The sequence below is a fragment of the Taeniopygia guttata genome, chromosome 9 (genome assembly GCF_048771995.1).
Source record: "Taeniopygia guttata chromosome 9, bTaeGut7.mat, whole genome shotgun sequence".
Taxonomy (NCBI): domain Eukaryota; kingdom Metazoa; phylum Chordata; class Aves; order Passeriformes; family Estrildidae; genus Taeniopygia; species Taeniopygia guttata.
Genome location: NC_133034.1, coordinates 17,416,070 through 17,439,724, shown reverse-complemented (window position 1 = coordinate 17,439,724; position 23,655 = coordinate 17,416,070). Strand labels below are relative to the sequence as shown.

Below are 23,655 nucleotides of genomic sequence, written 5' to 3'. Positions count from 1 at the left end.
AGAGACTGACAGAAGGAAGTGTTCTTGCTGTTGTGATCACTTCTGTGCTTCATTTGGCACTTTTCTCACGGGTGTACTGAAGCATTGCTGCTCACAGGGGGAGCTGTAATTTTTGAACTGACTTTCATCCTGAACGACAGGAGCAAGCTGAGGCCTGGCCAAGGGCCCTGTCACTGAAGTGGAAGGAAGAAACATTAATATTTACAAATGGGACAGAAGAATCTGGATCATTGAAGCATTATGCAAGAGGTTGATGATGATTGGAATGTTCAGGAGTTGGATTCTGCTTTAGAATTTATAGTATGATATCCAGAGAAGACTTAATCTTATGAGGAATAGAATAAAACACTGGGATTGGGACAGAGACTTTCTTTAAAGACATCCTACCCAAAATAGCATGGAGATAACACATGCTTCTGTTCTGGTTTAATATCAGCTGGCAACTAGGCCCTACACAGCCCTGTGGGCGGGGGGAGAGAATTGAAAGGGTGAAAGCTAGAAAACTTGAGAGTTGAGATCAAGACAGTTTAATAGGGAAAGCAGAAGCCACAAAAGCAAAGCAAAACAAGTTGTTCATTCCCCACTTCCCATGGGCAGCTATTGCCACTAAAGCAGGGCTCCATTGTGTGTAATAGTGACTTGGGAAAACAAGCACCATAATTTTGAATTTCCCCTCCTTTTCCTCCAGCTTTTTAAATGCCATATGGTCTGGAATATCTCTGTGGTCAGTGGGTCAGCTGTCCCTACTGTGTCCACTCCCATCTCCTTCAGCATCATCAACCTCCTTGCTGGTCATATGGGGAACAGAAGTGTCCTTGGCTCTGTGCAAGCCCTGCACAGCAACAGCTGTACAACATCCCTGAATTATCAACTCTGTTTTCAGCACCAACCCCAAACACAGCCTGATACCAGCTCCTGTGAAGAAAATTTACTCTAGCCCAAAATCAGCACATCTTACAGCAAAGGCTGTGGCCCAAGGGCAGCAGGTGTGCAAAAGGAGAGAGATTTGCCTGTGATAACTGGTTACTGTATTTTTCTCTGTAATTTTCATTACATCAGTTTTGCTTATTCTGTCCAAACACTGTGAGTGCAGCTGATCCTGATTCATTATCAAAAGCATAGAGCCTCTTAAAGAGAATATGTTCTTCCTCATCTTATCTGTCTGATGAGTGGACACACTGCACTTGCTTGGGACTTCAACCGAAGCACAGGTAGGATTCTTCTGAAATTACTGTGGAGTTAACATGCAGTTAGATTGGTGTAATCAGGCCCTAAAGTTGTCCTGGCTTGAACACCTGAGGACATTTCACCCTTATCTGTGGTGAAGGTTGTGCAGTGTCAGATCTGGAGGCTGCTGGGGCTGTGCTTTGCCCATCACCTGTAGATGAAAGCCATGTCAAACAGGCTTGGTGCATCACTGGAAACAAAATTGGAGGGAGCCTAATTTTTTCAAAAGGCAACTGGTATGAGTGAGAGAAGGTGTCAGAAGGATAAAAGCAGGACATTTGATTTATTAAAGGAGGACCTGGACAGCAAAAATGGCAGGATGAAATGTTTTTCCTAGTTACAAGGGGATTTGTTGCAAAGGCAAAATTTCTTTTTGAAGGTGCCTGAAAAGCACACTGAGAAAGTGCAGGGTGCTGTATACAGCAACCAAAGAGCTTGAGTGCTATCTTGTTATTTTTTACTGCAGCTGTAGCTTATGTTTTACTATATATAAGTGATTACACAAACGTTTTCTTTAGCTTCAGGTCGGTGTAGAGTGATACTGTGATTTGTTTAACCCTTGGTTGAGCCAGTAACTGCAGTCACAATGTGCTGAGGCCACGGTTTGTGCCTCTGGTGTGATGATACAGTGGAAACTGAGCTGGAATTTGGTGCAGATGCTGCAGTTGTTAGTGTAAGGCTTGGGAGGCTTTCACAATGTACCACTATGGATTCATTAAACCCACAACCATGTGAGAAATGTTCCTGTCTTGTCCAAAATATGTGCCTTGGAGCCTCATCAGGCAATGAGGTAGGCAAAGCACAACAGTGAAAATTAGAGTGAAAATAACTTACGAAAGCGTCATTACATGGGGCAGAGACTGCAATTCTCTTGGGCTGGTGGGAGTGCAAATCACAGTTATTTGCACACACCTCCTTCCTTCTAGCTTGCTGAGTCCTGCTGTTGCCACACAGAGAAACAAATGCTTGCACAAAGCTGATAATGGTGTGATTTCTGCCCTTTCCCCTTTAGGAAGGCAGCAGCAGAGGGTGTGTGATTGATTACCTCAAGTTCTGAGGAAGAGTAAAGTACATTATGTCTGACCTGGGCTCTGGGGCCAGTTTGCAGTGAGAGTTGGAGGCAGGAAACTACGGGCAGCCCAGCTGGGAGAGAAGAGATTAAAAAAGCGGGTGTGGGGGGGATGCAGGGAGAAGGGAGGCTGTTTGGGGTTAGCTGTGTGTGTGGGTATGTGAGCTCGGTGTGGGGGTATGACCAGGAGGAGCGAGGAAGCCAAACCAGTTCCCGGTGGGCTGAGGGTGCAATGGGCCCTGCTGGGAGCCGCGGGTGGGTGTGGGGGTGTCTGTCGTGGAGCTGGGGCGGGGGACGGCGACAGTGAGGCTGGAGCAGTGCTGGGATCGCTGTGCCGGGCACCGGGGCTGGGCTGTGGGGGCGGAGAGAAGCTCTGCGTGGGCCGGTTAAAGCCGCGCTGCGAGAGGGGCACGGCCGGACGGAGCCGCTGGCGGGCGGCACGCGCGGATACCCACGCCTGTGGGGGACGGAATGAAGAGCGAAGGCACGAAGGAGCGAGCGCAGGCACGAGTGAACGCTGCCGGGGCCCGGGTCCCTCCCGGTGCCCGCCCCGTGCCCGGCTGTGCCCGGGCCGGGCTGAGGCGCCGCGGGGCGGGGCGGGGCGGCTGCGCACGCAGCGGGCGGGGCGGGGCCGCCCTCGAGCGCCCCCCGGCGCCCCCACGGCGCCCCCCGGCGGCCGCGCCCGCCGCTGCTGTCCGGGCCCGGGCCCTGCGCTCCCCCGGTCGGTCCTTTCCGCCTCCCCCTCCCCGCCCCGGCCGCTCCGGCCGCCGGGGCCTCCCTCCTCCCCGCCCGCCCATGGATTTCACATAGCAGCCGCCGCCTCCGCCGCCGCCTCCTCCTCCTCCTCCTCCTCAGCCGCCGCCGCCGCTCCATGGCGGCTCCGGCTCCGCGGCCGCCCGGCCTGTGCTGCTGCCGCAAGGGCTCCGCGGCCGGGCCGGAGGCGCCGCCGGCCCCGCCGCCGCCTCCCGAGCCGCCGCCGGACGTGGCGTCGGCGTCCAGCTCGCAGCTCTTCAGCCTGAGGCACCTGCACCTGGGGCTGGAGCTGCGGCCCGAGGCGCGGGCGCTGGCGGGCTGCCTGGTGCTGGAGCTCTGCGCGCTGCGCCCGCAGCCCCGCGCCCTGGTGCTGGACGTGCACCCGGCGCTGCGCGTCCTCTCGGCCGCTTTCCGCCGTGCCGCCGCCGGGGAAGCGCCCTGCGCCTTCGCCTTCTCGCCGGCCGAGGCTGCCGCCGCTCCGGCCCCGCCGCCCCCGCCGCCCTGCCCGCCACCGCCGCCGCCCTGCGCGCCGCCCTGCGCCGCCAGCCCGCCCGCCACCGCCACCTTCCTCTCGGCGCCCTGCATCGCCGCCGGGCCGCTGCCCCCCGCCGCCCCCCCGGGGGACCCGCCCGCCGGCCCCCCGCCCGCCGCCGCCGAGCCGCCGCCGCCGCTGCCCCTCTTCGCTCAGCCGCCCTGCTCCGCCTGCCCGCTCGGCTTCAGGGTGGACCCCTTCACCGACTACGGCTCGTCCCTCACCATCTCCCTGCCCGCCGCCCTCCAGCCGCACCAGCCCTTCCAGATCATCGTCCGCTACACCACAGCCGACGGCCCCGCCGTGAGTACCGGGCGGGGGTTGGTAACGTAGGAAACCGGGTCCCGGGGCGGCTGGCAAAGCCCTCCCGTGCCGCCAGCGCCTGTCGCACATCTTTGCTCCTGTTCTAAATGACCGTCGGGGAAGCGCCCCGACTCCTCAGCAGAGGCGGCGGGAGGTGTCTCACTGCCAGCCTGTCCCTGGCCCCATCTCCTGGCAGCGCCAGCCCGCTGGGCAGCAGCGCCTGTACCCTGCCCGCAGGGGCTCTCCGCACCGCCAGCCCCGCGGTCCCCCGCCGCACTCAGCAGCGGTGCTTGTACCCATCCAGCTTCTCTCCCTCCTGTCTTCCTCCATCGCGTGGACCCCAAGGCTATTCATCCCCCCTCACTACAGTAATTTGGAAGTTTTTCGTTCTTTAAGGACATTGCAGTTGTTGGCGGGGAGAGTGAAAATCTGCAAACTCCTGCTTTGACTCAGTCCTTCAGGATAAATTATGTCATGCACAATGTAGGAGTTTCCCTGGGGGTTTTGCCAACTGCTAACAAAATCAGGCCTTGCACAGCTAGGCTGGTGTTCCAGTGAGCCACGGTCAGGAGCTTTGAGAAGACTAGGGGTGATTCCACAGGTTCCTAAAGTTATCTGCTGAAATGACCCAAAACACCCCTTTGGATGTAGCCATGGAGGTGCTTCCATGTCTGTGGATTAGCTTTCTTCAGCAGTGAAATGCTTTGTAAATTCTATTGTTTCTTTTAAACCCCTGGTATTTAGAAGCACTTTATTCCCAGCCTTTTAGGTGCTACTTAGCAGTTCTTGTGTTTTTAAGAAGTTATGACAGTGAAAATATGAAGTTCCCAGTGGAACATCAGTTCTTTTTATTACTGTAAAGTCTGTTGAGGTTGGAAATTAAACTGAGGCGATTTTCATCATGTGGTTCATTAGTCTATTTACATAAGAGTTGTATTTTTATGAGTCTTGCAACTTTTTTGCATCCGTGTTGCCTAGAGGAATTGTCTCTCAGTCCTCTGATTTGGTGTTGCTGTTGCACTTGTCAGAACCAGTAAATGTGTGGGTCTATTGGACTTCTACAATGTATTTAACAAGAGCAGGAATTGAATAATAAAAGCTTCTTGCAAAATAATCCACAGGAAGTAAATAGTAGGCCTTTCTTCTTGATAGGAATGTCTTGCTGATTAGAATGTGTTTTCTGGGTGTTTCTCTGTCTAATTTTAATACTACATGGAAGATCACAAAAGTAATTTTATCCTTGGAATTATCTGGGTAGTCTTAATACATTGGCTCACTTGGAATAGTGAGTTCCACATGAAGACTTTTATTGACAGAAGTTTCCTGTCGTCATATGGTGACTTTTTAATGTTCTAATCCTTCTCTAAAAGTGCAAAAATGAAGGAAGATTCTGTCGCTTTTAAAGTTCAGATCCACTTGGGTATTGCTCCTTTTCACCTCTGGAATTCCTGGCTTTAGTATTTCCTTGTACAGTACTCTGCCATGTAGCTCACAGTGTGTTCAGAGGATTCTGTTCATTATTTTTTCCCAGGTCTATGAAGAAACCTGTTTCTTTTGTCCACTCTCTGCCTTGTTTATGGTGAGAAGGCTTTAAAGCTAATTTGGCATTGCTGTGTGCTCTGTAATCGTTCTCAGTCTGGCTGTGCCACGCCTCCCCAAGTACACGATAACTGCTTTCCTCCTCTTGAACAAATTGTTTTATTTTAGGCTGGCCTGTGCTTTCCCCTGCATTTTGCCAGCCCTGTTGCCAAAGGGGCAGCCTGTCCTGCTGAGTCTATGGAGAAGTGATCTCAGTATGATTTGAATACTGATTTGGCTTTGGGAATGTGAAAACCACTGGAAGGTTCAGGGGCACTGATTGACATGATGTTCATTTAGTCTCACCTTGTATTAATGTGTTGTCTCCTTGGCCTCACACACAGTCCTGTGTGGATGCTGAGGGAGGACATTTCTTCCATTCCCTCTATTGTTGTCTTGCTCCCCATGGATCAGGGGTGAGCTACCTATTCTTTACACTGTTCTTTGAAGTCTTTATTGTACCTTTAACAGCATGTCCTGCTTCAGCTGAAATGAAGCTGCAAGGGCTCATGTCAGGATTATTGATGGTCACAGCACTGGGGACATGCACTGCCCTTCCCAAGTGATACTGGAAAGCAGGAGCAGGCATGCTCACTGACATAAATCCTACCATGTTTGCTCACTCTCTATTGTAGGTTTTGGCTGGCAAAATATTTGTCCTCGAGTAGCACCTGTTGTAGCCCTTCATGTTCAGCATGCTGAACTATTTTGTTTGGATCCAAAGCGATTTGGTGCTATTGTAGTGCTCTCTTGTCATTGCTGTTTTTTGGCCCAGCCCTGCACTTTAACAGGGATGAGTAACCCATATGTGTGTAAGGGTCAACTGGTTTATACTCATGTCTTGTAAATATTCTGGCAGTCCCTTTTCTCTGTCAATGAGCCACAGATTTACAATGTCAGACCTCTCTCTTCTAAAAGTTCTATTTTCTTTGGCCATTCTAGGAATGTGTTCTCCTTAGGTCAGGGTTTATTTTCTGTGGGACCTTTATAATACTTGTGGGACCTATAAAACAGTAAATGCATGTACAGTGCAGCGTGAATGTGTTGGCAGTAAGATCAGCAGCAGAGATAGTAGTGTTTAAAATTGGAAACCTGTTGTCTTGATATACTTGCTTTGAGCCATCTGGACATATTACTTGACTGTCCCATTATTTCTCATGTGGAGGAAGAAGCCAAGATCTTTAGTTGTTTGATGGACATTGAGAGACAGCTGAGAGATTAAATCTGCCTTTCACAGAGCATTCCAGCTCCCTGTGCTGTTAGGAAACCATATGCTCAGTACATCACCAGTTTCCATCAGAGACAAGACTGTCACAATCATTGTGTGTCTCTCCTGGTGTGGGCTGAAGGCACACAGTGATATGTCAGGGACAGTAGTTCTGTTCTTCCTCTCCTTCTCCCTCATCCCTTACTTCTTGGTAATACTCTTGTGTGATATTTTCTTTTTTCCTTCCCTAGAAAGAAAAATGTGCACCTATCTCTTTCCCACTGTGTCATTTCTCTGATTTGGCAGTGCACATCTTAACAGCAGTGCTATTTTCTTTCCTTAAATGCAAATCCTCCTCTGGGTTCTGTTACAAAACATGTAACATTTCCTCATCTTCAGGATTTAGCAGAAAGGACAGCCCTCTTTGCAGTGCTAGGAACTTCCCTGTAATTCCTTAGATTTGTCTTGATTCTTCAGTCCCCATAGAATGACTTGCTGCCCAGGTGTGCCTTGCTTCTGTCACGTGCTCTGCATCTCAGGTGTTTTGTTTACTTTGTCATCAGATAGAGCAGCTTGTTTGCCTAGAACAGAAGCTTGGGCTTTGCAGCTCTTCCTGCCACCTTCATCAATAATGCATGTAGAAACATGGAGAGGTTTAAAATTAAAAGAGGCTTAGCTAATTGCCTTTGTCATTTGCCAGATTTGGGCAAAAGATTATGATCTAAGTCAATAAAAATTATACTCTTGGCACGTGTCTTATGAAGTGTGGACTTCTTTGCAGTATGTGGGCAGGGGAAAGCCTGGGCTGCCAAAAGCCTTTGTTCAGCAGAGGAATCATGCAGCAGGTCTTTTTAATTGAAATGCACCACAGAACAGCTTTAATGTGTGAAACAGCTTTCCTGTATACGTGAAAAGCTAGATAAAAATGAAGAGCATGATGATGATGTCATGTGTATTTCCCAAGGAGAAGTGCAGGAGGCATTTGCATGGAGTAGATGATACAGCCCCAAATACTGCTCTGTCTCTATGCTCCACCACCTGCCCCAGCAGCACCCTGTGCCTCGCACTCCTTTCTGGGATGCTGCTTGTACTCATTTCCCAGCCCATAGCCCTGCCTCTGTCCAGCAGCATAGCCTGGTCTATTTATATTACAGATCTATTTATATTGTTTCAGGATAACTTTCATCATTGTTCCAAGTGTGTCTGGAAAGAGAGACAGAGGCTTGCCATGTAGCTGCAGACATTAGAAAACAGGGGAAAAAAATACTTCATCCTCTGCAAATGTTTTCCCTCTTGGCTTGTGGGGCTGGTGCTTCACTTAACTTCAACCAAATGTCAAATAAAGCAGGACTGGTTGAAAAGAAGTTGTCCTTAATTTATGGAGTTTTTTGTAAACAAGAATCAACTCTTAGTTCCCCTTCCCTTCCTGCTAATGTTTTCCTCCTGCATTGCTCAGGGAGAACTTCCCCTGTTCTCTCTGCTGTAAAGACGTTGTCTGTCAGCCCTTTTTCCTTCCTACTCAAGTGTTGCAACTTAGGTGTGGTGGTGCCTTATCTCTCTGTTTTCTTTGTTAGCCTTTTCTGTCTCTCAAAAAGCAAAGGAAACAATGTTTTGAAGATGCATTTCTTCAGCAGGGCCAGCGATAGAGATTTGTGCTACAAGCCACTGATCAGATGAGTGTTTTTAAAAGGCATTGGGACAGATCTTTGAAATTTAATTTCTGAGCCTCTTCCCTGGATCGTGAGCAAACTACTACCCTGTATTAAATATAGCACCTTCATTTTTTTGTAAATGTGTGTTCTGGGTGGGAGTTCCTAGTTATTGCTGTGTAATGAGACATATGTCCCCAATGCCTTCTGGAACAGCTGTCTCTAATTCCATAATGAGGCATTGCAGAAATTATATTCATTGCTGTGAAAAGCAGGTATCCCTGAGAAATGTAGTGGAAATATGTAGCAATCTGGGCTGTGACCCAGGATTGTGGGCAGTGCTATGCTGAAATGCAGTAAATGGATGTAAACAGACAGGGTTCTTCAGAAGTCCTGCTTTAGGCTTGTTTCTGGCCCTACAGGCTTGAAATAGAAGAGGGCAATCTTAAAACAAATTTCAAGAGATTAATTTTACTTATAGACCAAGGTTTTTAATTTTATAATGCCTCCCTCCTAAAAAACTCCAAACATTTGCCAGCAAAAGTGTGAGACTCCATGGGAATAACTGAAAGCTGCTGACTGTGTTTCCTGTCCTCATCTTTCACTGATCCCTGGGGGTGCTGCTGTAGTGGATGATTTGGGAGAGGAGCACACTGGCGTCTGAGGAAAAAGGTCTAAAGGCAAGGGAGGAAGAGATCAAAAAATAACCTTATAGGACAGAAGGAGACAGAGAAAACTTTAACTTCCAAAAGTTAACTAGATAGAGTTGAAATATGTTGTTAAAACGTGAGCAGACTTACTACCCAAGCTTCTCTTCTGTGTTTCATTGCTTTCCCTTGAGGACTAGAACTGAACTAGTATTTGCACTAACTGCTGTTCCCTGATCTCAGATTTATTGGTTGCTTTGATCTAAGAATTCAGCAGACTCATAGGTTTTATTCCTTCTGCTTGACTGTTTCCAAGACTTCCAGTGGTTCAAACTTTATTGCAAATTTCACAATATTTGATATTTTTCATCAGAGTTCAGCTCCAGAGTTCTAGGATTACAAGGAAATCCTTATTTAAAATTGCTCCTACACTTCAAAGTTGGAGGCAGGGAGAATGTGAAAGCACAAACATTTGAAACAGAAAGACCAAAAGGCAAATAATTGGACTTTTTCTTACTAGTCTTAATCTGTTCCAATTATTTGCTGAGGGTCTGACTTGTGATTTATTTGCTGTTTGGTACTGAAAATTGACGTGCTCAGTGGTGTGTTCTGTTGGCTTTTCCTTTGTGACCACCCAGAATCTCCTCATCCATTCTGTAAAAAGGGGCCTTCAGTGTCCTTGACCAGATGTTTCTTACATATACCAACTTTTTTGCTTAGTGTCAAAATGTTTGATGCTTCAGCCGGGAGGGCAGCGTCAGGGTCACAGATTATTATCTGTGTACACTGTGTATTATTGTGTACACTGTTCCGCTTCAGGGATTTTTGGTTTGTGGACTTGGATTTGTTTTGGATTGCTTTTTTTTTTTTTTTTTTTTTCAGCTTATGTTATCTGACCTCTTCTATTCCTGCTCATATTGAGTTATAAACTTGGAGATAGCCAGAGTACTCCCTTTGAGAAGAAGGTTGTGTGGATGTTTGTTAGGGACTTGTTATTAACCAAGCAAATTGATATAACAGAAATAGTGCGTGGCTGGAAGTCACTATGTTACATGTCACCACTTAGTGTTCAGACAGTAAGAAATTTTTTCTGAGCATTCCCATCAAATAAACCAGAGTAGAAAGGTGTATTGTGAGAGATGGAAATATTGTGTATTGTTAGAGATGGAAATGTGCCCTGTGCCAGGTGTTCATCTGGGAGTGAAACAGCTGAGGTGGTGCTTCTCCCCCACAATCCTCTTGATTTCCCATTTTGTTTTTGGCAGTTCATCCTTGTCACGTTGTCTGTTTCCCTCACCTCCTCTTCCCATCGTGTTTCAACAGATCTGGTGGCTGGATCCAGAGCTGACATATGGCAATGCCAAGCCCTTTGTCTTCACACAGGGGCACTCAGTGTGTAACCGCTCCTTCTTCCCCTGCTTTGACACCCCTGCAGTGAAATGCACCTACTCAGCTACTGTCAAGGTGAGGGATGCCTGTGAATGGTTTATGGGGCTCTTAGTTGCTGTTAACCTGTGAAAGTGGAGTTACATCATGTATTTTTATCAGCTTGCGTCTGCTAAAAATATTGTGATTCAGTTTTATAAAGAATACTGAATTTTTTTAGGTCCAATTCTGGTGCTTGGGCCAGAATCAGGGTAGTGCCACAAAGGTAACTGTGTTGCCTACCATTCTTGAGTCTTGCCTTCCTTGTACTCAATGTTGTAAGAGTAATTGTGAAATAAAAATATGAGAGAGAATTTGGCTGGCCCCTTCCAATAGTGGTTACTGATGATAATACTCAACTGTATTGTACCAATTTTTGAAAGAAAAAACCTGAAGTCTTTTGAAATCACCATCAAATAATGTTGCATTTTGTATAGATGAAATAATTTAATATGTAGGTGCTTTTGGGGCAGCTGGCATGTAGGAGGAGTAATATCTTTCATTGGTATGTTTTCATGTATTGGGTAAATTGTGGTATAAAACCTCACAGAAATCTTCCATTTTGTGTTATGTAAATGATTATTTTTAATATACATCCTCAAGCATAGATGAAAATGAACCAGAGATCTGTGGTTCAGTCATTCAGCTGTGATTATCTGGTGAGTTGATGTGTATGATGATGGTCTTCCAGGCTCCAGCAGGCATACAGGTGTTGATGAGTGCCACCCAAAGTTCCTACCTAGAAGAGGAAGGTGTATATCAATTTTACATGGAATATCCAGTTCCTGCTTACCTGGTGGCCCTGGTGGCTGGAGACCTCATACATGCAGACATAGGTCCAAGGTAAGATTTGCAGTGGGTTCATTCTGCATTTTATGTCTCTGTACAGTGCCTCATACTGTAAAGTAGCAAGGATGTTGAGTCATTGATAAGGCAACGGTTGGGTTCATGAGCTGTGAGCACAGGGAGTTTGAAGTGTAGTTGGGTATAAAGAAATAAATGGCACTGCACTGGCAAAGATACATTCCTCTTTCATAAATATTGCCTACTGTTCCCCTGAAGTTATTACAGCTGCTTCCTTGTTGCCTTGTTGAAGGGATTTTTGGTTGCCTCTTGTCATGTTCCATGGAGCATTAGTCTAGGAGGGTCCGGGTTTGATGGGAGGTCTCCTTGCTCTATTACCATACATGGAAGTGTGGTAAGCAGTCAGGCTATTTTTTTTTTTGTCTAAGAGATAATTCAGTTTGCTGAAGTATCACCTGATGTTTTCTGTTTTCTGACAGGAGCAGAGTGTGGGCAGAGCCTTGCCTGCTGCCAACAGCCATCAGCAAGCTTTCTGGCATTGTTGAACGCTGGTTGACTGCTGCAGAGAGTCTGTATGGCCCCTATATATGGGGAAGGTGAGTTTTATCAGTCTTCTGGGAAAGTGCAATGGGAACAAAATAAAACAGTATTGAGAATTGATCATGCTTTCTCCCTATAGCAGGGCAAACTAGCATTTCAACTGGCAGCATTGTAGTAGTTGAAAACAGACTCTGGAGTTTTGTCCAGAGTGGCAGGAAGGACCATGGAGATTTTTTTAGCTGGTTTGCAGTGTTAAGATCCACTGTTTAGAAACCTCCAGTTTGAACTGGAGGTTTCTAAACAGTAGATCTTTCCTGAGGAATGAGGGCTTTTCATACTACTGTGTCTTGTGATGTAAGTCCAGCATGGGCCAGACACCATTTAAAATGTATGGTTGTTTTATTTATGTAATTTACTTCTGCATTTATTGTGGCATGCCTGAGAATACTGAAAATCTCAGTACAGACTTATTGAGAGTCCAAGTCCCCCAAACCAACATCAATAGCTCTTGAATAGCTTGAGTATGTATTAAAAAAGAATGGTTTTGAGAGAATACTCGCACTCTTTGGATGGGAGAAAATTTTGACAGAGGCTTCCTATATTTCTTTGCTAAACGTAAGCAGGAAGATTGCCTTGTTGTTGATTTAACAAGTATTGTTTGAAATAATCTGAGAACATGACCCAGTGTGCCAGTGCTGATCACTGGTAAAGAAATTTAGAAGACAAAACAAATACTACTGTTGTGTTCCAAAGCAGACAGATTAAAGTTATTTTGCTGACACTGCATATGTAGGAAATCAATTCAGTCATTGACAGCTTCCTAGCCTCTCTCTTTCTTGGGAGCCTCTGGGGACTCAACACCATGTTATACTACTGTATATAGTGCAACAGTTTTTGTGGCTCCCAGATACATAACTTGTGATGAGTGTGTGTGTGAAGGGAGCTCAATGCTTCTGGGATGCGCTGCATCCACTGCACATCAAAAGACTGTCAAGTCTTTACGTCCAAACATAAGCAGGTCCTTGGCCAACAAAATAAGTTGTGATCCTCTGATCAGAAGAATTAGGCACCACTGGTCTAGAAAGTTTGTTCCTGAAGTTAAAAGAAGTCTCAGAAGAGCCTTCCCTAAAGAAAGAAAAGTGTTACTGTGTCTTCTGAAAAAAGAAAGTGTTACTATGTGTCTTCTGGCTGCAATTTACTCATCTCCTTTCTTCTTTCTTTCCCTAATTTTAGATACGACATTGTTTTTCTTCCTCCTTCCTTCCCTATTGTTGCCATGGAAAACCCATGCCTGACCTTCATCATCTCTTCCATTCTGGAGAGCGATGAGTTTTTGATCATTGACGTCATTCATGAAGTTGCCCACAGCTGGTTTGGGAACGCGGTCACCAATGCCACGTGGGAGGAGATGTGGCTGAGTGAGGGCCTGGCCACCTACGCGCAGCGCCGGATCACCACCGAGACCTATGGTACAGCTGCAGAAACTTCTCCCTGTGCTCCTGCTTACCATAACTCAGAGCTGCCTGCTTGGGGTGTTTGCCTTGGAAGCTCAGAAGTCTGTAGGGAGCTGGTTTTCAGTTAGGTTTTATTTCTGGAACACACACCCACACACAGCCCCAAACTTCGTGTTGAACATCTTGCATACTTAGAGTTTGACGTTATCTTGGCTTTAGTGGGCTCAATACCTGATGTGGTACCCGGGGCTTTGAGTGAGGCATGGTAGCAAAATCCTGTGGGGACTTGGAACTACTAAGTTGGTACTGTTAGGTACCAGGCATGTGCTGATATGCCAGAGCAAGGTGAGCAGAGGATGCTTCAGAGAAAGATGTAAGAAATCTTGTCACAATTACATTGTGAAATAACCATCCTCTGAAGAAGTATCCTTTTAATTCTGATCTAATTAGTTAGTAGCTACCTACTGTTAAAAAGAAGGATGAAAGTTGCATTAAAAAAAATGTGCAGATTTATGTAGCTGTTTATATGCTGGAGTCTTCCTGCAGGATTGTAAACCCTGCCATTGCTTGTGTCAGTGAATTTCACAGGTCAGTTTTATGTTGCTGTCTTTAGAATACATAAGTAGTAAATTATTCCTCTTTCTTTTAATTGGCTTATTATTGAAGTGAATAATGGGAATGTATGCTTTTATAGTTTGTCCTGTTATGTTCTTAAAAGCCAGTTCCATGTGTTTTCTCAAGTATCCATTGTAAACAATCTTAGAAAAGTTCCTAGAAATCTTGACAGCAAAAATGTTTAGAAGAAAGCATTTGTTTTTATTCATGTATCTTGGTTTTGGACATGAACTGGTGACAAGCTTAGGCAAACAAGTGCTCTGAGCATCTATGTAGATGTTACAATGCATATTATATATCTTTGAAAGCTGTTTTGAGTAATTCTCAGTGAGTAGCACTGTCCTAAGTCACATTATGCATGGCAGTAATGTGGGTAAGTCAGCAAATATCAACCTGTTCATCATCTTAGTCTGTTCCATCCAGCACAGAACAAAATCCTTGCTGATTTTGGTCTGCTCTCTAGAGCTGGTTGTTTCAAGAAGCATTTGCTGGGAAACTAAAAAAACGTCTTTCCCTGTGCAATTCTTTAGTAAGCTCTTTCTCCATTCTATTTTGTTTCCAAGACAAACCTTTGATCTAAATCTTACCATTTCTGACATAATTTCTGGAGTATCTTCTGTTGATAGTAAACAGGCATTTTTGCAATGATATGGTTTAGGGAAATTTGAGTCCACTGACTACCACTCCTCTTGGCTCTTGCTGAATTCTCCTCTCTGTAGGTTGAAGTAATTGCCCTTAACACTAGTTACTCTAGTTCTTGCTTTCCCCTGGGAAGCACTTCCATTTCTTTCCTGCTCATTCTCCTGTTTTCCAAACATATCCTGGTTCTTAAATCACATTTGGCTATGTAGGATTCGAGTGTTACATTGAGACTCTGAGGTTGTATCTATGTAACAAACCCTATCTTAAGGTTAAAAACTCAGCAAAAAAGGCTAAAATTTAATAACTACGGATATTAAGTATCTTCTGAATCTGAAAATCCATTTTCTGCAGCTCCTAATGTCTGCAAGGGCATGGGAAAGATCTCTTGACTTGGCAGTGTAATACAGCTAGTTTGGTTTGAAAGCATGGAATGCTCTACATTGCAGTTAGGGAGGAGTAGCTTACCCAGTCACAACTGTAAAAAGTCCTAATGAGAGTAAGGTGAAATACTTAGGGCAAAAACCAGGTAGGATGATAGATAAAGCTTAAAAAATACACACAGAACCTCTAATACAATAACCAAATCCAATTCTTTTCTCTTTCCACTCAAGAGGTGACATTTAGTAATATCCTTGTCATTGAGTATGGGATTATGTCTACTATTCTACCAGTGAGAGTATGTTTTTGTAGCACTTGATTGCTCCCTGAAAGTTATCTGTACAATACTTTTTTCAGCGCTGCTCTCCTTCTCTTGCAAGAGCTGATGATATGATGTCAAGGATGCAAACTTTAGCATAATTTTCATGCTGTTTTGGTTTCCAGTACAACCTGATGCATGATCAGAGTTAGGAAATACACTGGGTTAGGCTCTGACTTCCATTACTAATTACAAGGATGTTCTGCACTCAAGTTTCTCTGCCATTACATTGCTGTGATTCTGTTTCACTGTTCTGTCTTTTGCACCTGCAGCAGCTTTTAGTTTGTTCCTGTGCCAGTCCTGCACAGATCAGCTTTTGCTGATCATTTTCCCACAACTAACAAATTACTTTCTGGGGTAGGAGCTGCCTTCACATGTTTGGAGACTGCATTCCGCCTTGATGCTCTCCACAGACAGATGAAGCTCCTTGGAGAAGACAACCCAGTCAGCAAGCTTCAGGTTAAACTGGAGCCAGGTATTGCTTTTGGTTGAGGCTGCTTTGCACAGAATTATACGCCTCTGTATATCCATGGTGGAATATTGACAAGAAATGACTAATATTTACGTATCCTTTATGAAAAAAAATTAAAAAGAAAGAAGTATTGGTTTGTAAACCAGTCTAAAAACAAGTAAGGAAGCTTTGCTTTCAAGCTTTTATCAAGGTTGGATAACTCATCTTTATAGATATTGTTCTGTGTAAGAACAGACTTACTGAGTAGAAAGAATATGAAAAACTGCCTTGAAAGCTATGTGGGTTTGAAATTTTGGATATGTAAAATAAAGTATTTTAAAATGGGAATATTTGGAAACATAATATAAAATCCTCTGCTATTCAATGTTCCTCTCTATGTATTCATGTAAGAAGTATGTATGTATTTAGCATGCAGATAAACAGGTATTTGCTTTCAGTTGAGCTGTGCAGAGGCTGTTTGGTTATTCCCTGAGCCAGATGCATGACTGCACTCCAGATTTACCCGTCTCCTTCACTCATAGTTCTCTAGTTCTGTGATCACAGTTGGGTGGGTGATCTTCTATCTAGATGATATTTAAAACAACCTAAAATGCAAGTGAGATTATATTGGAGTCAAATGGAACGGAAAAGCATGTGTGAAAACCTCAGGAAAGGAACAAGGGGTTATTACCTTTTATTGATATCTTTGAAAATTTGTGGTATGGTGAATCCCAGAACCTGAAAAAAGAAAAAAGGATTTTTTTTCAAGTTCCAGATCTGTTTTCAGTGATCTCTAGTTTGAAGTGACTTATTCCATTGGGAGTTGCTACTTACCTTACAATGCTTGATTTAAAAAAAAAAAAAATATTTCAGGCTGTGCCTTTGGACTGCATCTATTTATTTACTGCAGTAACTTAAATGTAGTGACAACAAGATTAGGGTTTTTTTTAAGTCATTATGTCTCACCTTGGTGATCTCTAAGGAGTATGTATAACTCAGAAGGGCTGGAAATCACTCTCCTCATTAGTTTCTTCTCATGTTGTCTTCTTTCAGGTGTAAATCCCAGTAATTTAATGAACCTCTTCACCTATGAGAAAGGCTACTGCTTTGTTTACTACCTGTCCCAGCTCTGTGGTGACCCCAGACACTTTGACTCCTTCCTAAGAGTGAGTATAAATATGTGTTTTCTTGAGATTTAGAGCTGATTTTTTTGTTGGTGTTTGCATTTTTTCCCCGAGATTCTTTCACTGTGTCTAATTGTTAAAGGTAAAGTTGAATTCAAGTGTGTCAGAGATGGAGGAAAGTTGTGGGCCTGTCTGTCAACCTACATGAATCTTTCTACAAGATTTCTGAGATTCTGAGCTGATGAGGTGCTAGATACAGAGTAGTGGTATATATTTGTTATCTCTTGTTCTGTCCTCCAAGTAATTAGAAAGCTGTTCAGCACAGATTGCCTGTGACTGGAAAGATGTGACTACTAAGAAGTGTTAACTTGGGTGTTTTTATCTAGGGTGACGAAGGGAATGGGTTACTATATTGGGGCAGGTTGGTGCCTGGAAGCACACTTGCAAAACCTATAGAAAATTGTCAGCTACTGCCTTGTTTTGAAAAGGAAAATTAAATGATACTCAGCTGTCAATGTATTTGCAGCTATTAATTTTTTTTTCATATTATGGTGCTTTTTTATTTAACTGGGTGAGGAGGGAGAATATTTTTCTTCAATTTTTTTAAAATCTTCAAGTAATTGTTCCTCCTCATGCTTGTATTTTTTTTGTTGTTGTTATTATTGTGGCATGCAGTGATTCTACATCAAAAGGAAGCTGTCTTGCTCCTAATAATAATTTGAATGTTTTACTATTTTAGGCCTACATTGAGAAGTATAAATTTACCAGCGTTGTGGCTCAAGATCTTCTGGATTCCTTCCTGAATTTTTTTCCAGAGCTGAAAGAGCAATGTGTTGAGAGCAAAGCAGGTAGGAGATTTACTAAGTTAACTGTAAGCACTGTAGAAAACCTGGACGATGAATTTTGTGGCTTGCCTTGGAGAATGCACAGGAAAATGCTAAGGCAAACAAAATAGTTCAGCAACAACCAGGTGTTCTTGACAGAATTTGTGGTTGCTGCTTCTACAGTGGGGAATGAGGACGTCTGAAATTCCTGATGATTTTGGCATAAATTAACTTTCTTATTAACTCACCTTTCACTCTATAGACAGAATGATCAGTGCTTGTGAGATTTACACATGCTGAAATGGAGGGAAAAGGTGAACACACTTTGAAATTTCACCTATTTTAATAACAGAAAACATGCTTTGAAAACTACAACTTCACCAAGATCCTACCCATACATATAAAATCTCTTCCAGAATGTTTCACTTTCCCCTATATCCACTATTTATAGCTGCTGGTGGATTTGTGGGAGGTCTGTGGCCTACCAGGTGCTTATTATCTCACTTTCTTAAAGGAAGGAGACTGATGTTATCCTGCCATATGCCCATCCCTGTGAATAGCTATTGATCCCATTGGACAGTTTAAACCAGACTGGCAGAGTACAGCTCTTAAGGATACTGGGTGCCTGCAGGCTTTGTGGAAACTGCCTGTGGAGACGTGTAGATGAGACAGTTTACTGTGGAAAAAGCTGCAACATGAGCTCAGCAGTTCTGTGTTTTATTTGGCCCACTGTAGGCTAATGAGTTAACCACAGAAGCTGCTAATTTTTGCCTGGCTAATATTCAGGGAATGCAGAAGGTAGGAATTTTAGTGTAGATGGTGTGGAACAGGAAGTATTGCCGAGGGTTAGGAAAGTACAGAGGTGGTAAAAGGTCAAGAGGAAGACCTCTGCTGGAAAGCAGGCCCTGCTGCTTGTGAAGAAACTTTTTTTTTTAATTAGTTGTTTAAATAAATGTAAATTGCTTGTATTTACTGGTGGGTAGGAGGAGTTTAGTCAGCCATCTCACCTCCTTTTTTTTTATTAAGTGGGTTTTCTCCATATTTGTCAGTCTTCCTCAAAATTCTGAGAGAGAAATGCAGGCAGACAAATATTAGAGCATAATTTGAATATAGGTACTTGTCAGCCTGGCTGCCTTAAGAGCATGTGTATTTCTTGTATTTACTGTACTGTTGAACTCTAGAAAACTCACACTGAGGTTTGGAGCAGTGTTGCTGGCACTCTTCCAGGTGTTCCATAGGCTATCCCAATGAGGCTGCTAAGACTGTTGTATCACTGTAACTATTGGTTGCTGTTGTTAGAACCTCCCTTAACTATGCTAGAAGCGGTCCTGAACTTTGAGGCAGCCAAGCCACCTGCAGAGATCTCTGCTCCACATTTTTTGTGCTCCTCATTCCAGGACTGGAGTTTGAACGTTGGCTCAATGCTACAGGACCTCCGTTAGCTGAGCCAGACTTATCTCAGGGATCCAGTCTGACCAGACCAGTGGAGACACTCTTCAAACTCTGGACCACAGAGCCTCTGGACTCTGTTGCTGCTGCCAGCAGTGTTGACCTCACTAAATGGAGAACGTTCCAAACTGTGCTTTTCCTGGACAGATTGCTGGATGGATCACCACTGCCACATGGTGAGTACTCTTTCCAAGACAGTAGAAAATTATCCCTGGAATAATTGGTTGAATTCTAAAGATTCCTGCCTCTGGTTGACATTATAATTCATGTAAAGTCAGGTTGATGCCCCAGGCCATGCCACAGAGGGATTGAAACAGGTGATCTTCAAAAGTCTTTCCCAGACCAATGGATTCTATGATTCTGTGATTTTATCAGTTGTTATTATCTGATGATCCTCAAAATTGACAAAATAGGTCATAGCTCTTTCTCTGTGTATGTGCTCTCTTCAGAGGTGATAAAAAAGCTCTCGGAATGTTACTCCTCTCAGCTGGACTCCATGAATGCAGAAATCCGTATCCGCTGGTTGCAGATTGTAGTCCGAAATGACTATTATCCAGACCTTTACAAGGTCCGTCGCTTCTTGGAAAACCAGGTACTAACTGCTGGATTAAACTCACTGCACCTCTCAGTGCATGAGACATGTGCATGAGACATGCGACGTGAAAGACCTTGGAACTTCTGCTTCCTGGCCAAGTGTAGCCCAGGTGTGTTGCGAAGGGGCTGAGCATGGCTCACCTGCTAGCGGTGGGGAGGAATGGGCAGATTTAATTTCAAATGCCTACAGATAATCTCTGCTTTTCTAGCCTGACTCCATACCTTTGTCCCAGCTCTGCCCCATGCATTTTATGTATTGCTTTGTAGCAGCCCTGGCTTTTCCAGACCACAAGTTTTTGCACTACTAAATTGTGTGATTATTTGGATATTTACACTTCAAGCAAGGCTAGGGCTCATCAAATTCTTTTCAGTAGTTGTTATTGTGCTGGAGCAAAAGGTTAATGCATGTGTTCAGTGTGGCCTCTTCTATTTGGCCTTTAAAAATAGTTCTGTTATTTGTGGAAGTAGCTCAGTCTCAGAGAGCAGATTTTTTTATTACCATTAATAAAAAACTTTGCATCAGACTTAGAATAGACTCATCTGTCTTTTGAAGAAATGTGTTGCTTGTCTCCAGTCTGAAGTTAGTCAGGGCTGTTGGAACTGTAGCTGTAGAAGAGCTGAACTTCTTGACTTCATTGAAGTGTTTATATCTTGTTTTCCTTTTTTGTAGATGTCTCGGATGTACACAATTCCACTTTACGAGGACCTTTGCACTGGCACTCTCAAGTCTTTTGCCTTAGAAATTTTTTACCAGACCCAAAACCAGTTGCACCCCAATTTGCGAAAAACGATCCAACAGATCTTATCCCAGGGCTTGAATCCACTTCCTGCCATAGACACTACAGCAGTCACTACAGACACACCAGCAATGGTGCTTGAGGACAAAGTCTCAGAGGCCACAAATGGTGCCATTTCACTCAGGGATGTCAACGTGTCTGCTTAGATCACCAGTTCATGCCAGCCACGAAGCTTGAAAATGGGGACAGGAACAGAAGAAAGATAATAAAGCGTTGCCTCCTTTCCCTCAGCCTTGCAGCTGCAGTGTGTTGTAACTGGATTTCTCTCCCAAAACACAAAGCAAATGTGCCTTCAAGTATCCAGTGTGTAATACTGCCAGATTTCAGAGATCTCCACCAGCTGTGTGACAAGTATTTTGATTCAGTTTTTACTGGCCAGGAACTCCTGGGCTGTTGCTTCTCCATGGATAGTGGATTGTTCGCTTTCCTGAGGCTCTTCTGGATGGTTTCTTCAGATTTGTTCTGGACGGTTTCTTCAGATTTGTTTAGTGGGAGGGTGTTCTTTTTCTTCTAATTTTTTCTTTTTTTTGTTTTTTTTGTCTGAGGCCACTGAGGCTGTGGAGTATGTCTTACTTGCTGTGTGTATGTTGCTGGGGTGTGTGTATGTGTCAAGCTGTCATTATTCTAATATTTGGGCTAAAGTTCTGCAAAGGAGAGACTCAGGAATTGTTAGTGGCAGCAAACATGTTTTCATGTTATGCTCCTTCCTGTGACAGAGGTGTTGTGATTTGGGAGGAAGGGGTCTAATGCTTAAATGAGAAACTAATTTTAAATAGCTCCTGTTCCCCGCTGCCCATAGGTGGCTAAATAATAATAATAATAATAATAGTAATAATGCTCTTTATATATATATAAAAATATAAAAAAGAACAGGGAAACATTATGATGGGTTTGAAATCCTTCTGTAGTTAACCCTACCTTCAGTTTTCCCTTTGCACTCAATGGGACAAGCAATAAAGAAATGTGTAGGCTTGAATTTTCAAAGAAGTTAAAATTACATTCCCAAATGCTATCAATTCTGGCACTAACTATGCCTAAATCTTTTTAACTGTTTTGACAAGTCTAGCTGCAGCCTTTGCTAGTGTGTCAGGATGTGTGGCACATGCATCAGATGCATTCTATGTATCTCCTATTCTGTCCTTTTGGAGGAATTACAAGACCTGTAATTTTTTTAAGATCCCCAGCATATCTTGGCCTGTAGGTCAGCTATGAAAATATCCATGCTAAGATTTTACCACCTTGAATAATGTTTGCCTGAATAACAGTGGCCCTGTCATACAATAGTCTTGAGGGAAGCACCATCTTTCTTGATGTGAAACTTTTAAGTCCCACTTTACCCAAGTCTGTTTTTTGACTTAGGGTGGGAGTAAGGTGCCATTTCATTTCCCTGGCATGCTATTTCTCTGGATCACTGGCCAGCCATGCAGGATGGGAAGACACTGTCTTCCCTCTGTGCTGTTTGGTCTCAGGTAGCCAAGGGCAAAGTGTCCTGGGGGTATTTCAGAGTGCAGGCGATGGTTCTTAGACTGTGCCACAAACTTTTTAACACGTGGGTACCTGTGTGCTGTCTGTGAGCTCCCACAAGGCATCTCTGAGCTGATGCATCACCAGCATAGTATGAACAAAAGGCAAAACATATGGAAAAGACTCGGCTAACAGAGATGCGAGAGAGAAATTGTTTTATATTTCAGGGCAAATTTTTGCCCTGCTATGGGGATCTGCATAGACAGGAAGAGGAGGAAATTTGGAAGGGCTTTTTTTTTTTTTCACCAGAAGTATCTGTTTACACCCATGTGTGGATGGGGACTTAGGTGCTGTTACTGGATCTGCATTTTCTGGCTTTAAATGAATTTGGACTTCACCATAGCCTTAGCCTGGGCTGAACTGGGATAAAGCAATAATAAACTCAGGCCTCTGTAGTGCTTCATTAGTTTTAAAAATGGGCCATCAGCATTTTTGGGCTTCAGAACTCCAAGCTCTGCTCTTTGCTCCTTGAATGGGAATTATCTTTTAAATTCTGTTTTGTTTTCCCGGAAAGGATGGCGAATTATGTTTTCTACACCAATCTCTTTCCTTTTCATTTGTTGCTCTATCGAAAGAGATTTGTACAAGCTGACTTTACACTTCCACAGTTGCCGCTGTTGGTGCTGCATCTCCTGGACCCCACTGCCAGCAGCAGCAGCCTGGTCGAGACCAGGAACCACTAGCATTTTTTGGAATCACGGGCCTCTGTTTTAACATATTTTATTTAGTGGGAGAATGTTTGTGAGCCTGGTGGGAATTTTTCATTTACATGGATGCCTTATGATGATTGTCAAATTAAACTAAGCTTTGTGACAAGTTCAGCCTTTTGGGCAGTTTTTTGGCGTCCCTGCTCTAGCTGTGTGGAAGAGCTAACTTGGTACATTGTCTTTGTTTTGTCCTTTTCTGGTGTGCAGCATAGAGGGGAGTTTGGAAGCTCTTTCAAAGCCGCACAGGAAGATGCTGGAGAAGTGGCAAAAGCAAACAGTCAAAAGTAAATATTACCTGTTGTTACTAGAACTGACTGAAATACATCAGATCAGCTCTGTGTTTACATAGACACCCATCAGAGCAAGGAAATGCTGGCTGAAGTGAACAGACTGTTTCCTGGCTAAAGAACACAAGATGTAAGTTAGTGTTTCTGCTCTCATCTCTGTGAGATCCCATCAAATGGCTTTTGACCTAGGACTTGTTTTCTGAAGCACTGAAGCAAAGCAAGATTTTTTGAAAGTATTCCATGCATCCACCTCCAGGTACTTCTGTTTCTCCTGTGAGTCAGGAGTGCATTTTTTATTTTGTAGAGACAAAAAACTGGCAGCAACTTTGTGGAGATAAGCCTTCCTTTCGTTGACAGAAAATAAATTGGTGCTTCAGGCTACTTGCTGTCTTGATTTGTAGTAGACTTCACATTGACAGGCAAATGAGACTGTGATTAAATAGCAACTGTCTTATCTTTGGTACATTCATTTCTGATCCATTTAAATCAGATTAGACATCAAATCAGTTTTATTCAAACCGATGCCAAGAGATTGGGTTATCTTTTTTTATTTTGAAAATGAAAACTATTACTTTATTTCATTGCAGCTTTGAGCAGGGCAACAGAGGATCTAGAAATATCACTTGTGGGAAAGCTCTGAAGAGCCAAACTGTTTAATAGAATGGAGTATTTCTGACTTGATTTTTTAGCATTTCATAGCCACATTGGTTGATACATTCAATATAATTCTTGCTACCTACAATATCCTCTGTTAAG

General features: G+C 43.8%; 1 protein-coding gene across 2 annotated transcripts; it reads left to right on the top strand.

The window, feature by feature from the left end:
• The first annotated feature begins 3,022 nt into the window (after nt 1–3,022).
• RNPEPL1 (arginyl aminopeptidase like 1) lies at nt 3,023–23,280 on the top strand. 2 transcript variants are annotated; one of them, XR_005981319.2, is made up of 11 exons: nt 3,023–3,884; nt 10,289–10,429; nt 11,082–11,233; nt 11,674–11,790; nt 12,968–13,203; nt 15,504–15,617; nt 16,647–16,759; nt 17,457–17,565; nt 18,939–19,166; nt 19,440–19,694; nt 20,255–20,392. XR_005981319.2 is itself a non-coding variant. In XM_041718027.2 (11 exons), exons 1-11 carry the CDS (start codon nt 3,168–3,170, stop codon nt 20,525–20,527), a joined length of 2,343 nt encoding a protein of 780 aa, XP_041573961.1. In that variant the 5' UTR covers nt 3,027–3,167; the 3' UTR covers nt 20,528–23,280. The 2 variants fall into 2 exon arrangements, 1 of the variants encoding a protein (XP_041573961.1); XM_041718027.2 differs by having other exon boundaries at nt 3,027–3,884; nt 19,440–19,582; nt 20,255–23,280.
• The last annotated feature ends 375 nt before the right edge of the window (nt 23,281–23,655 follow it).

What these genes read in the sequence shown, in the direction of transcription:
- RNPEPL1 (XM_041718027.2), top strand. Translation starts at nt 3,168, where the DNA reads ATGGCGGCTCCGGCTCCGCGGCCGCCCGGCCTGTGCTGCTGCCGCAAG. An exon ending in ATGTGTTGAGAGCAAAGCAG is followed by an intron (nt 17,566 to 18,938) that starts GTAGGAGATTTA and finishes TCCTCATTCCAG; the next exon opens with GACTGGAGTTTGAACGTTGG. An exon ending in TGGATCACCACTGCCACATG is followed by an intron (nt 19,167 to 19,439) that starts GTGAGTACTCTT and finishes TGCTCTCTTCAG; the next exon opens with AGGTGATAAAAAAGCTCTCG.